Genomic DNA, 15,579 nt, shown 5'->3' on the forward strand with positions numbered 1-15,579 from the left:
TTTCAGATTCATTTTATGAAGGCACTATCACACTCATATCAAAACCATATAAAGATACATCAAGGAAAAAAAAAATCTATAGACCGATAACTTAATCAGATATTACCAAATCTCATTCAACAGCATATTAAAAAGATTGTACACCATGACCAAGTTGGTTTTACTCTAGAGATAGAAGGATGGTTTAATATACACAAATCAATAAACGTAATTCATCACACAACTAATTCTTAGTTATCTCAATAGATGCAGAGGCCTTTGACAAAATTCAGCATCCATTCATGATAAAAACATTGAAAAAATCAGGGATAGAACCTACCTAAACATCATAAAGGCTATATATGGAAAAACTCAAAGGCCAGCCTCATAGTAAGTAGGAAAAAACTGAAAACATTTTCTTTAAAATCTGCGACAATACAAGGATGTCTACTCTTACCAGTTCTATTTAATATGGTGCTGGAAATTCTAGCCAGAGCAATTAGGCAAAAGAAGAACATAAAAGTAATAAAGAGGAAAGGATGAAGTCAAATTATCACTGTTGGCAGATAATATGTTATTCTATACCTAGAAGATTCAGAAAATTTTGATGTAGTTAATAAACAAATTTGGCAAAGTAGAAGGTTAGAAAATCAACATATAAAAATCAATAGATTTCTTATTAAAACAAATCTGTTGAGAAAGAAATCAGGAAAAAAATCCATTCACAATAGCCTCAAAAAGAAAAGAGGGGGGGATAAATTTAGGCAAGGAGGTGAAAGTCCTCTACAATGAAAACTATAGAACATTGAAGGAGGAAATTCAGGACCTCAGAAGATGGAAGGACCTCCCATGTTCGTGAGTAGGCAGAGTTAATACTGTTAAAAAAACAAAAGCAGTATACAGATTCAATGCAAGCCCCATCAAAATACCAATATCATTCTTCATAGAAGTAGGAAAAACAGTCTTAAAATTTATTTGGAAGAATAAAAGACCCAGAATAGCCAAAGCAATTCTTTTTTTTTTTTAATATTATTTTTAGTTGTAAATGGACACAATACCCTTATTTTATTTATTTTTATGTGGTGCCGGGGATCCAACCCAGTGCCTCACACATAGTAGGCAAGCACTCTCCCACTGAGCCACAACCCCCGCCCTAGCCAAAGCAGTTCTAAGCCAAAAAAGCAGTGCTGGAGGGGTCACAATGTCTGGCTTCTAGTTACACTACAGAGCTAGAGTAACAAAAACTGAATGGTATTGGCAAAAAAACTGACACATAGAACAGTGGTATAGAAGACACAGACAAACATTGGAATAAAGACAGCCTTTTTAACAAGTGGTGGTGGGACAACTGGTTATCCATATGTAGAAGAATGAAATTTCACTCTGTGCAAAAACCACTTAAAATGGATCAAAGACCTTAGAATTAAACCAGAAACTATTCAACTCCTAGAAAAAAAATGTAGGGTCAACACTTCAACATATAGGCACAGACAGTTACTTAATAGGACCCCTAAAGCTCAGGAAATAATGCCACAATAGTTAATATATGAGATGGCATCAGAGTAAAAAGCTTGTGTACAGCAAAGAAAACAATTAGGAATGTAAAGAGAAAAGCTGTAGAATGGGAGAAAATCTTTGCCAGCTACTGTTCTGACTAGATTAGTATCTAGAATATATAAAGAACTCAAAAACTTCACACCGAAAGAACAAATAACCCAATTAATAAATGGCCAAATGAATTAAACACATGCTTCTCAAAAGAAGAAATACAGATGGCTAACAAATATATGAAAAAATTTTCAATATTATTGGCAATTAGGAAATGCGAATCAAAACTAGACCAAGACTTCATCTCATCAGACTGAATGACAGTCATCAAGAATACAAATAACAATAAATGTTGAAGAGGATATGGAGGAAAAGGAACACTTTTACACAGTTGGTGGAATTGTAAATTAGTACATCCACTATGGAAATCAGTCAGAGGTTTCTCAAAAGTCTTGGCTTATGACCCAGCTATACCACTTAGTATTTATCCTAAAGAATTAAAGTCATCCTACTACAGTGATACCATCCTACTACAGTGATACATGCATACCAAAGTTTATAAGAGCACAATTCACAATAGCCAAAAGAAAATGTGGTATATGTACACAATGGAGTTTTATTCATCCATAAAGAAAAATGAAGGGGCTGGGGATGTGGCTCAAGCGGTAGCACAATCGCCTGCCATGCGTGTGGCCCGGGTTCGATCCTCAGCACCACATACGAACAAAGATGTTGTGTCTGCGGAAAACTAATAAATAAATAAATAAATAAATATTTTTTTAAAAAAATGAAATTATGTCATTTGCAGGAAAATGGATGGAACTAGATATCATATTAAATACAATAAATCAAACTCAGAAGGTCAAGGGTTGAGGAGGCTAGAGAGGAAAAAGGAAAAGAAAAATGGGAGTGGATCTCCTGAAAATCAAGGGGAGATCAGGAGAGGAAAAGGGACCACGGAGTGGGAGATGGTGAGGGAATAGGGAAGTGCCGAGGAGGTATGTTGGTCAAATTATATTGTTACATTGTATGTATGAATGAATATGTAACAGCAGATCCCATCTTTATGTGCAACTATAATGCACCAATAAAAAATTGTGGGGGGAAACTCCCCTGCTCCCTGCTGCTTTAAAAATCTGCTAAGCTTGACATGGTGTCACATACCTTATTTCCTAGCTACTTGGGAGGCTGAGGCAGTCACTTGAACCCAGGAGTTGGGGGACCAGTCTAGACAAAGAAGATTGTCTCAAAATCTAAAAAAAAAAAAAAAAAAAAAACCGAAAACTGAAAATAAATAAGTGTGCTAAATTTCAAGGAAAATGAAATTTTCTCTCAGTTTAAAATGTCATTCATATTTTTTAATTTATTGTTAGAAATGTGTTTCATAGAAAAGAAACTGTGAAGTTATCCAAATAAATCTTTATTTTTGACCCCTGTTCCACATCCTTCCAGATCTCAGCTCAGTGCTGGGGAGGTATGTTGGTCAAATTATATTGTTACGTTGATTTGCTGGAAGCAGCACAGTTCTGCTGTTGATCTAGGTCATCCAGTAAAGCTGTACTGCTTTCACTTGGGTCTTTTCTTGAGCCCAACTGGAATGTCTTCTTCTCTTCTTTCTCCTTCATGTTGATTCTGTGATTTTGATGTTTTAGTACAAGATATTATTTTTTATAATCTATTTGCAAAGCTGAAATCCAAATTCTAACATTAGCATGTTTAATAATAATAATAATAATAAATAAATAAATAAATAAATAATTCTGGTATTAGCATGTTAATTGGCTTTGAATTACATCAATCTATATTAATTTCAAGGTTCCGGCACTCCTAGAAAATAAAGTTAAGGAGAAGACTTGTTCTGATTCAGAAGATACTGGAAGCTCTGAATGCTCTGACGCAGACTCTGAAGAGGAGGGAGACCGTGCTCACTGCAAAAAGCACCCCACTGACCCCGACATTGATAAGAAGGTTGGCCAAGAACTTTAATTCCCCTTTTCTTCAGTGTGTTAGCACAGCTGCTCTTATTTCTCTTTGTTAAGGATATAGCTAGATTATGATGACTGAAAATATTGATAGTAACTCTAATGATACTTTTCAATAGCTAAGTGTGAACTTTGCTTTTGAGGGTTAGAGAGACCAGGATGCTATTAGGAGCTCCTTGCATAGAAAGAAGACATATCTCTTTCCAGCGTTTATTTCCATTAAAATATGGAGCTTGAAAAGAAAAGTCCTTGTAAACTTTTAGTAACATCCACAGAGATATTTGTTAGGTTGTCTTAAATTTCTGTTAAAGCTCAAAGACAATTTTTACCCAAAGTTCCACCACCAACCTATAATCATTTTCATTTTTTAAGCTATACTCACTTTTATCCTTTCACATGAGTTTTCATTTAGTTGTAATAATAATATGCATACTCCAAATGAATGAAGTTTATTTTTGTTTGTTTGTTACAGGAAAGAAAAAAGATGGTAAAGGAAGCCCAGAGAGAGAAAAGGAAAAACAAAATCCCTAAACATGTGAAAAAAAGAAAGGAGAAGACAGCCAAAACCAAAAAAGGCAAATAGAGTGAGAGCTCTGTCGTGTAGTCATTTTCCTTCAGCTGCTTTCTCACCTGAACTCAGAGCTGCAGCTGGAAGATGGCTTCTTGATTTTAACCGAGCAGTTATTATGGCACCATTTGTGAAGACTGATTCGAATGTTTTTCCTGTAATTATGTAAAAAGCCCTAAGTTCTCATGTCCAGATCCAGTCACTGACACTGTCTGGTATTGACAGAGGATTTGTCTAAGCTACTATTTTAATGAAGAACTTGGTACATTTTTATTTTTATATTTTTTTCTCTTGCAAATCTGTTTTTAGAAGTATCATAAAATATTTAAATATTCCATGACCTTTATGTCAGTATAAAGGCACTTTAGACAAACTTGGGAAAATCATTTTTGCTTTCTTTATACTTGCCAATGAAATCATTTGGTTATAAGGCCATGGTTTATATAAAAGGGAGCTTTGCTCATAAGAAAATTCAGTTGACCACTGATGTAATCATTCACTGCAACTCTGTTCTTGGATAGGAGAGAGAAAGCCTGTGGAGGTGTGAGGGTTTGCAATTCAAAATAGGTTTCTTGGGTCATGCGTGGTGGTGCATACCTGTAATCCCAGAAGTTTGGGAGACTGAGGAAGGAGGATCACAAATTCAAAGCCAGCCTTGACAACATAGTAACCCTGTTTCAAAATAAAAAGGGCTGGGGATATAGCCCAATGGTAAAGTGCCCCTGGATTCATTGTCTAGTACCACATGGAAAGGGAGGGGGGGTGACTTTGGGGCTGGGGAATGTAGCTCAGAGGTAGAGCTCGCCTAGTATGTGTGAGTCCTTGAGTTTTATTCCTAGCACTAACAGAAGTGGGAACGGGTGATTTCTTAGGCCATACTATTGAGAGGTGATATTTGAACAAGTACTTAAAAGAATCTGAATCAGGTGCATGTCAGGAGAGAAAAGCATTCCAGACAAAGTGAAGATACAGGGAGAAAGTAGTAGATGAGTTCAGGTAGTGTAAGGCTATAGGAGAGTTTTGAGCAGAGGAATGGTATGATCTGACTTCTGTCTTAAAAGGATCACTCTGGCCTCTTGAAGCCAGATCAGGAAGCAAGGGTGGGTGTTGTGGTAACCCAGGTAAGAGATGCTGATGGCTTGGTCTAGGATGGTAGCAGTGGATATGGAGAGAAGGAGTTGGATATGCTAAGGGAATAGTTGAGGAGTAGGAGAGAAAGAGTGAAGGGTGACTTTGGGGTTTATGACCTAAGAAGCCACTGAGCTAATTGTAGTTGCTACTTAATTGATGGGAAGAAATGTAGGTGGAGCAAGCTTGGGATAGGAGAGAGAAAGAAAAAATCTTATATCTCAACACTGTGCAAATATTGAAATTATCAGGTTCAAAAAATTTATTTTTCCATACTTCATGTTTAAATTAAAAAGGGCTATTTTAAACATTGCTTTCAGAAACTTTCTATATAAAAGTTAGTTTCCCTTAAACCTGTACCTGTTTGTTTGATGGTGGATTATTGAGGGGAATCAATGGAGCTCTTAAAATTGAAGTCCAATTTTATTATATTCAAAATAATCCTCCCTCCCTGACCTTAAAGTTCAAAATATGAAACACAATTTCAGTGAAACAAAAAAGTAGTCCCTTTAAAATAGTCCACAGTGAACATAACAAGAAAATCCAAGAACAGTGTGAGCAACCCTGTATACATTTGGGAAGTTCATCTTCATGATCTTACAGTTCTTATGATTCCAACATGGTTGTTCACATCAAGTGGGTGATTTCTTAGGCTGCCTTTTGCTCAATCTAATGTGCTTTCTCAGTGGAATTAATTCCACTTGACCAAAAGTTAATAGGATTGAGGGAGCAATTCATTGTCTTACATTGCTTTTGGGAGGAAATGGCTTATAAAACATCAAGATTTGGAAGCGCAGGGACGTTCTAACCTGAGAGCCATTTTTCTGATAACCTGTCACTGCGATGGCTGTTTCCGTTTGTGTTCTGAGCCAGAAGACTATGACTGAGTGATAAGCAGTGATACTAGTGTTGCCAAACTTGTCTGAAGATAAATTTCCCTTGTTCGTGCTCATCAGAAGGCTTGGGTTTAGGAACCTAATTTGTAGGCAAACAAAACTACTGATACAGCCTACTTGTTGACTTTGATTACTATTGAATTTTGATTGCTTGGCCATTGGGTTTTGGTGTTAATGGATTGTTGGCTGTACAGTAACTGTCCATTTGGAAGGATGAGGTTTGGGTCTTTGGGTGCAATGTTAAGGACATAATTTTGCCAATTGCAGATGTATCTGATTTTTTCTATCATATTTTACTAATTTCTCATTCCTCCAAATAATGCAGATGTTTTTAAAAGTTCCCAGGAGAAATCTGGTTAATTTCTTTGAAGCATGAAGTCACACCACTTTCCTATGCTGCTGTCATTCTCAGTCTTCCACCAACAAAGCAGTTTGGGGACAGAACTTTGCTCAGTCTGGAGGTTCCGTCCTCTGAGTATGATCTTTGAGTGAAGGGGGATGGGGAGGAAATAGAGCAGCTTTTTGCTGAAGTCTGGTCAAGCATGATTCTGTGGTTCTTGGCTCACATCAAATTTTCTTCAGCTTTATGACTTAATGAAGATGGACTCAAGATGTTGAAAACTTTATAGTGTGGTACAAAGAGTTCTTTGAGAACTTCTCTCCTTCCATGAGTACTCTGTTTAATTCTGTACTAGGGAGATTGTTCCTTGGCCTATCCTATTTTATGGTTGTGATCTCATTAAACTTTTGGCTCAGAAAATGAAGAGATGAAATAAGAGATGCAAAACCTTTTCATTTTCAAAACCTTGACAGGTTTTCTAATTTTCAGTTGTCTATGCACATTAATAAAGATCTTGAACAGAAGAACTTGCTTTGATTTCTGAGGTTGACGATGGAAGAGTTGTAAGGATCAGCAACAAGAGCAGGTTCTACTTGAGTGTAGCTACCTGTGAAGACTTTTTGTGGCCACATAGAAGGGATAAGTTTTCACCTATGGGGCTCATAAGCCAGAGCACTTCACTTATTCTATCCCTCAAATTGATTGGGTTATTATATTCCTGACATTTTGGCTGGAGTTTTTAATTTTTGTACTTTTTGAGTTTGTATTTCCTTGAATATGAAGGCTTCTAGAAGTGATCCAGGGGAAACTACAATGTTGGATATCAGACATTTAAGCTGGTTTCCTAAGGAAGAGATTGTTGTTAAATCTGTGCCTACAGAGATTTTAATCCCAGTTGGTGGGATTGTGGAAGGCCCTGGATTAGAATTTGGAAACCCAGGACTGCATTTGTGGATTTATTGACTTTGGTTTCCAGCTTGCTTTAATTTTCTATGCCACTCCAAATCTTTGTGCTTTGGTTGCTGATTGGTCATGGTCATGAGACAGCCCTGTGCAAGTGAGACTAGCCACACTGCCACATAGTCCTTTTTTTTTCCCTTTTTTTTTTCAGGAGCGCAAGGGGGTCTTCTGACATGAGCAGAACTATTTCCAATTCTCTGAGATAGAGTTTCCATGTCTTTAGTGCTGCTTAAACACTGATCAGCTTTTACCTTCAGATGAACCTTTAGCCCGTGCACATTCTGCAGAGTCATCTTGGAGCCCTATAATTCAGCAGTGAAAAGTGATGGCAGGTCCTCTGGGGCCAAAACATTGTTGGAGTCTGATTGCTACAGTGCTAAGCTGGAGAAGCAAGATTGCCAGTGTTAAGCCAGAGAAGCAGGAGGTCAGAATAGGGGTTTAAGGTTGCTGTACAAAGAGAGGGTCGCCCTTGCTGGGAGTGGTCAGGAACAAGTGACTGAGGTGGAATAACAGATAAGCGCATTGAAGGCAAGAGAATTAGACACCTGGCCTGGGGTTGGAAAGGGCATCTGTGTTCTCATAGGCATGATGTGAGAGTCACTGAAAGACCCTGGGAGTCAGAGGAAGTAGGCGGGGGAGGGCTAGCATGGAAGCCTGCATTGCAGAAGGGAAGTGAGTGGCCCCTGAGGACATGACACAGGGTACTTGCTAGAGAGCCAGGGGAAAGGGAACTATCAGAAAATGCAGGGATAAAAAGCTTTTTGTTAGTGTCTGACCATGAGTTGGAAGAGGACTGTGGGGTAGTTTCAGGGATTAGAAGAATAGGAAAGGAAGTCTGTTTTTTACTTAACTTGAATTGCAGATCCTCTTAGGAGGGGTTGGGTGTATCAATTTCTCAGATCCTAATGCCATTCAGGATGCTGTAACCACTGTGGAGATAGGGGTACCTCTGTACTTAGATGTAATCGGTGGTTTATAGGACACAGGAACAGGGTACATGTTACTAGGAGGATGCAGTCAACCAAATTCAGAATAAGGGAAAGACCATAAGAAAGGTCAGTGTGTTGGCTCATGCCTGTGATTCCCAGCAACTCCGAAAACTGAGGAATGAGGATCTCAAGTTCAAGGCCAGCCTTAGCAACTTAGTGAGATCCTAAGCAACTTAGTAAAACCTTGTCTCAAAATTTTAAAAATGAGACTGGTGATGTAGCTTGGTAGTATAAAGAGCCCCTGGGTACAATGTCCAGTACCAAAAGAAAAAGAGGAACTATTATTTTAAAAGCTGCAGAAGGCTAAGGCACATGTATCCAAATGTTATAAACTTTATTTTGATCCTGGCCAAATTATGAAAAATTGGGATGGTTTTTTTAATACAAGAAGGAAAATTGAAAATGAAATAGGTATTATGACAGTAGGGAATTGTTTGTTTTGTATAATACATGATACTGTAGTTAGATTTTTTTCAATTGTCTTATTTTTTTAAATTGTGAATATCTGGAATTACTTTAAAATACTTCATCCCTCTTTCTAAAACAAAGTGGTGATAGATAACAAAATTGGTAGATCATTCATTAACTGCTAAAGCTAGGTAGGGAAGTCATTATACTATTTTCATGATTTTTGTGTATAAGAGTTCCTGTAAGAAAAAAATAATTTTAAAGAGATAAAGCATATTGAGCACTTAACAGGGATTTTGTAAGTAGTACTACATTACACAGTGTCTGTGTATTTGTTATTTCACTTTTTAACTAAACTTCTTTTGCTCTGGTATCAAGATTTAACCCCATGGGCTAGCAAGGTAGGTCAGCAGAATGGTAATGCCTTCTGGTGCTGGCCTAGCTCAATGTTAACGGTTTGTATCTTAAATGTCTCCCAAAGGCCATGTGTTGAAGGTTTGGTCCCCAGCTGATGGAGCTGTGGGGGCTGGCGCAATACATAATGGGAGGAAGCAGGTCATTGAGGGCATGCCCTTGAAGGGGATATTGGGACCCTGGCTCCTTCCTCTGTTTCTTTGCTTCCTGGCAACCATAAGGTGAATGACTTGGCCTTGCCATGTGCTCCCCACAGACCCCAAAATAACAGAGCCAATCGACCCTGGACTGAACCTCTGAAACTGAACCAAAGTAAACATTTCCTTGCCTCCAGTACTAAGGATTAACCCAAGCAGGTAGGCAGGCGCTCAACCAGTGAGCTACACCCCAGCCCTAACATTGCCTCTTTTTAAGTTTTTTTATCTCAAGCGTTTTGTCACAGGGACAAGAAGCTTACTAATAATGCCCTTTGGGTTCAAAAATTCAAATCACACAGTGGATGAAGTTGAACAAATGCTGATAGATGCCAAATCTGATCCTCATTTTAAAATATGATGTTACCTTCTTGGTGAGACTTATTCTACCCATTCCATTTGAAATTGCAGTCTGCTCACTTCCAGAAGGCCCCCATTTACTTATTTATTTTTTGGTAGCAGGAATTGAACTCAGGCGTGCTTTACCATTAAGCCACATCCCCAACCCTTTTTTTATACTTTGAGACAGAGTCTTACTGAGTTGCCAAAGCTGGCTTTGAATTCTCCATCCTCCTGCCTCAGCCTCCAGGCTACTGGGAATACAGGCGTGCTTCACTGCTTATTAAGTGTCCCCACTTGGCTTATTATACTTTCACTACATTACTTTTCTGTAGCTCTAACAGAAATTTAACATTGAATTTACTTATGTATATTGTATATCTTCCGTCCGCTTCTAACCTCTGACCAGAATGTAAGCTCCGTAGGGCAGGGATTGTTGTCTTTGGCCTGATTTGTATCCCAGCACCTAGATTGGTGCCTGAAACATAATAAACTCTCAGAGATATTTAAGTGAATAATACGTGTGTGTTTCCTGAATAAACACAAGTCTTGAGTCAATTGAATGCACCACTGTTGTTCATCAAAATGAAAACTAGGCGATATGGGTTGGTTTGCACCCTTTAGCCTACCCCATGACCAGTGGTGCATGTTTTCAGATGCCCAGCTTGAGTTGGTGGGGTCACTGAGCCTGCTGCGCATTAGAACCCTTGGCATGGATGGAATCAAAGCCAATGAAACTGATGTATCTTCAACAGTTGGAAGTAACAATCATTTCCATTTTGACTTTGTAAAACCATTTGAATATCATCCAAACAATGAGAAAAATGAGCTTACTAATGAATTATTCAATCCCGAAGTACCACAATGAAGAGAAAATGAGAAAGTTTTAAAAAAATATTTGCACATTTTGCTCTTACCAATGTTAGACTTTGGTTGTTTGGGACAGGGTCTTGAACTCCTGGGCTCAAGTGATCTCTTGGATTTAGCCTCTCAAATAGCTGGGACTTTGGGCTTGTGCCACTGCAACTGGCTAGAGTAACAATTTTAAAAATGTGTGATTTCGAGAGATGTTCCTGAGTTTAAGCAAGACCTCTGCTTACCTTAAAAGCTGACAAACTCTTACAGTGACACCTGTGATGCTCCTTTTCTTCAACAGGGTATAGAACAGTAGCCCATGCCCAGGGGGTTGGTGTGGCAGGTATTTAGAGCAGCCCAACCCAGCTTTTCCTTAAGTGATACCAGTACTTGGCAGTAATGTTGGCTGGCTGTCTCAGGCCACTTCAGCATGTAAACATTGTCCAGGCTTACTGAGGGCAACTTGTCCAAGTCCTTCTCAGCTGTTGCTGATAAACTGCTGGGAGCCTGGGTAAGCCATTTTATTCCTCTGTAAATTGAAGGAATTGGTCCAATGTCTTCTTTAATATTCTCTTGTTTAGAACTGGGGAATACAACTCAGTAGTAGAGCACTTGCCTAGCATGCACAGGCCTTGGGGTCAATCCACTACCACAATCAATCAGTAGATATAAGATTCATACTTAAAAAACGACCTTTATTATTACCTTTTTTTTTTTTTTTTTTTTGAGTGTCTCACTAAGTCTCCTAGAAAAGTCTGGAACTCATAATCTATCTTTCCTCAGCCTCCTGAATTACAGGAGGCTCCTCTTGGATTACAGGCATGTGCCACTCTGCCTGGCTGGGGATTGAACCCAGGAGCTAGGCAAGCAGTCTGCCACTGATCTACAACCTCATCCTCCCCTACTTTAAGTGAACCCAGGGGCTCTTTATGTCCTCAACCCTTTTTATTTTTCATTTTGAGACAGGGTCTCTCTAAATTGCCCGGGCTGGCAAACCTCATGCCCCAGCCTTCCTCTCAAGTAGCTGGGATTTATGGTATGCACCACCATGCCCAGCCAGATTATATCTTTTAAAAGAGATTGTTTATTAAAAGTAAAATAAAGGGCTGGAGATGTAGCTCAGTTGGTAGAGTGTTTGCCTTGTATGCACAAGGTCCTGGGTTCAATCCCTAGCATCACAATCAATCAATCAATCAATCAATAAAATGGCTGGGTGTGGTGGTACATGTCTATAATCCCAGCTACTTGGGAGACTGAGGCAGGAGGATCACAAGTTCAAGACCAGCCTCAGCAATTTAGCAAGGCACTAAAATAAAAATTTTAAAAGGGCTAGGGTGTAGTTCAGTGGTAAAGCACTTGCTCAGCATGTGCAAGTCCCTGGCATCAGTATCTAGTACCAAAATGAATAAATTAAGTAGGTTTAAGGTGCCAGTTACCACAGAAGTCAGGTTTGCTTTTTATATGAATCATAATCTCATAAGGCAAAATTTACTGTGTCCTGTTTTAATTTGGGGCTAGGAATACCTGTCACTGTCCTTGCAATAACTTTTGCTCCTCTAGAGGGAGATATGCCACTGAGTTCTGATTATTGACAAGCCTTCCAGGAGCCTGCCTGGCAGGACTCCTCTGGTTAGAAAGGGGACCCTGATGACAGTGGGCACTTGTTTGATTGTTGGTTTTTAGATTAATCCTCACCAGAGAGCTCTTTAAGGAAGCAACTTCTCAACATACATTTTCCAGAAGTTGTACCTCATTTAAGCAAGAGGTGTTTAAAATAATACATACACTTTTACTAAAGTAAAACACTACACTAAAAGTAAGCTTTGCAAGGGACATAGACTAAGTGTCTGGCATGCTCTAAACTTGCAGAGATTCACTTCATCTTTCTGAGTCTCAGTTTCTTCATCTATAAGTGAAGATGTTGAACTAATGTATAAAGTCTCTGATAGTCCAGAGCAGCACTCTTCAGGGTAGTGGCTACTAGCCACGTCACTTTATTTTAGCTTACAAAAAAAAAAAGAAGAAAAAGGAAAAGGAAAAATTTCACTTCATTTTAAATAAGTTCCTGTTTTTTTTGTTGTTGTTGTTTTTGTTTTGTTTTGAGCTCTGGGGTTTGATCAGAGGTGTGATTTACCACTGAGCTACATTCCTAAGCCCTTTTTATTTTGAGATAGGGTCTCACTGAGTTGTCCAGGCTGGCCTCAAACTTTTGATCCTCCTGCCTCAGCCTCTCAAGTAGATGGGATTACCAGTGTACACCATGGCTAGATTTGAGTTAGGAAAACCTGAACTCTTGTCTAGGATCTGCTACTCCTGTTTATTTATTTTTTTTAATAATGTATAACCTGCCTTTTTAGAATTTTTAAATGGTTTTCATTAAGCAACATATTCAAAGCTACCAATAAAAAGATCAAAGCTGTTTAGAGGACGGGAGGAATTACTATATAGCAAAACCCTCGGAGGCTAGTACATTAGTTGCCTGGCTTGGTTTCCTGAGCTGGTAGGCAGAGGGCCGGTGAGCTGGGGAAGTCATTTGACACTGCCTACCTAGCCTTTGCTCACCTTCATAATGAGGAGGTTTGGCCAGGTGATTGGTAAGGCCTCCTCCAGTATTGACTAGTTGGATGAGCATTGGCGAACTGAACCCACTGAACTTACTCCTTTATCTGGAATGAGGAGCAAATGTCAAATGTGATGTCAGAGAAAGTTCAAAGCTCGGCACATAGAAAGTACTTAATTTGGACAGCACAGGGGCACACGTCTGGAATTCCAGGGACTCCAGAGGCCAAGGCAGAAGTATCACAAGTTCGAGGCCAGCCTCAGCAATTTAGTGAGACCCTAAACAACTTAGCAAGACCCTGCCTCAAAAATGAAAAATAATAACAATAATGAAAATTTCTAAAAAGTGCTGGAGATGTAGCTTAGTGAGTGATAAAGTGTCACTAGGTTCAGTACCAAAAAAAATTATGTTAGCTTTTCCAAATAATTCTAGGACTCTAATACAATTTCATTTGCTATGTCACTTTATTGCTGTCACCCTCTTCCAAAATGAGTGTTCCTTATGAACGAGATTTGGAATTTGAAAACAGCACCCCTGATCAACTTGGTTTTGTTTGTTTTTTGGCAAGTGCTGGGGTTTGAACTCGGGGTGTTGTACATGCAAGGTAAGCACTCTACCAACTGATCTATATCCCCAGCACCCCCAACATGCTATTAAGTGTGGGAGACCAACCTCGCACGCACGTGACTAAGTTAACTCCCCTGCTGGGCCATGTGGCATCAGGCACCCATGCTGCTAGCCTGCCCCGCTCTTCTAGCACCCAGGCTTCTCTTCCTTACAGCCCATGGGTGGAGTTATGCTCACCTGTTCCTTTGTAGTATAACCCCTTGCCCTGTTTAGGATAGAATCTTCCATGGAAGTGCCTTGTGTCTGTCCCCTTCTCTTACTGTGCCCTTGGGTGTGACCTACCCAGGTGTCAGTCAACCTGCTGACAGTGGACATCATGAAGACAGACTCAGCCCCCTGAAACCTGACCCCTTGCCTCATTTGAATAGCTTCTCCTCAATAAAAGCTCGTGCTCTCTCTGTCTTCCTGCGGACCCTTAAGATCAGAGGAGCCGTCACAGCGACCCCAAAGAAAAAGGTACTTGTGTCTCTTGTGTGGTTATTTTGCGCAGCCCAGTCAGCCCAGTTCAACTGGAGTGACCCCTGAGCCCTTTAGTCTGGAGAACAGAGATCCTGCAATTAAGTCTCCAAGCACGGTGCTTGGAGAAAGAAGAGACAGAAATGACCTTTACTTCAACACTCTGCTGATGGGAAGAGTTGTCAAGAACAAGTGAGGGCCTTCATTTCAATTGGAGATAAATTCACACTAAATTGTCAATGGCTCATTTCTGTTGATCAGATCTTGACCTGGGCCGGGCAGCTGAGAGCCCGGAGGGGTGTGGTGGGAAGTGAGGAGAGAAGCTTGGAGAGGGGAGGGTGGGGAGGTCCACAGCCAAACTTACTGACTGCTCGGTTTTCTTTGGGACCAGCCCAGCCCTGGGCTGGCCCATGACAGCAGGAGGAGCTGGCTGGTGTTCAGAGCCATCTTCTTAGGAAGCCACTCCCTGTTTGGGGCACAGGTCTACCACATTGCTGCTTGCAGGCTCTGGTGGATCTGGAACAGGGAGCTCGAGGCCCAGTTTACCAATTAGGTGATGGGTGCATGCTCATCCAGAGGGCGTGACCATGGGGCAGAACCTGTGATGTCAGTCAAGCGTTTGACTCCTCCCCACCTTGAGACCCCAGTGTTCCTCTGCTATGGAAGCCAAGTCGTAGGATTCTAAAGGAGAGCCAGAGATTTGTGTTGTTGTTGTTATTACTTTTCTTGAATATTTATATTTGGTTCTATTTGGTTTGGGTTTGTGGCAGCCTTTTGGAGCATCTAGTTACCTGCCTTTGTGTAAAGTAAAATAGGAGCTCCTCCTTCTGTTGGAAAACCCAGGGTGTAGCAGCCCACATCCACAATCTCAGACACTCAGGAGGCTGAGGCATGAGGATCGTGACTTTGAGGCCAACCTGGGCAACTTAGTGAGACATTGTCCACCCCTGCCCCCGCCCCCCCAAAAAAGACCAGGATATCAGTGGTAGAGCACCCCCATGTTCAATCCCCAGTACTGGAAATGCAAAAGCCCAGCTCTGGTTAGGGGTCCCCCTTTCCTACTGCAGTAGCTTTATTGCTGTGTTTTCACTTCATGAACCATAGTCTACCTTTGGTATCCAAAGAGGATTGTTCCAGAAACCCCCACAGATGCCAAAATCCACAGATGCTCAAGTCCTTTCTCTGAGGGTATTTGCACATAAATTACACACATTCTCCTGCATGCTTTAAATTATCTCTAGATTACTTATGTAAATTGTTGTTTCACTCTTGTATTTAGGGAATAATGACAAAAGAAAAAGTGTACCTGTGTTCAGCACAGCTCAGTGCAGACCCA

At 40.1% G+C, this 15,579-nt stretch overlaps 1 protein-coding gene and 1 non-coding gene across 4 annotated transcripts in view; both read left to right on the forward strand.

Annotated features, from left to right (window-relative positions):
• The window catches only part of Riok1 (RIO kinase 1), a 35,437-nt gene extending 25,177 nt beyond the window's left edge, over window positions 1-10,260 (forward strand). For all 3 annotated transcript variants that reach the window (XM_048799762.1, XM_048799761.1, XM_015493983.2), the window contains 2 exons: window positions 3,343-3,495; window positions 3,982-10,260. In XM_048799762.1, the coding sequence (XP_048655719.1) occupies window positions 3,343-3,495; window positions 3,982-4,092 (264 nt within the window). In that variant the 3' untranslated portion in view covers window positions 4,093-10,260. The remainder of the gene's footprint in view (window positions 1-3,342; window positions 3,496-3,981) is intronic.
• Window positions 10,261-11,707: 1,447 nt separating this feature from the next.
• Window positions 11,708-11,781, forward strand: Trnat-ugu. Its single transcript has one exon. It is a non-coding gene; the product is annotated as a tRNA-Thr (tRNA).
• The last annotated feature ends 3,798 nt before the right edge of the window (window positions 11,782-15,579 follow it).

Source organism: Marmota marmota, unplaced genomic scaffold (genome assembly GCF_001458135.2).
Source record: "Marmota marmota marmota unplaced genomic scaffold, marMar, whole genome shotgun sequence".
Lineage (NCBI taxonomy): Eukaryota > Metazoa > Chordata > Mammalia > Rodentia > Sciuridae > Marmota > Marmota marmota.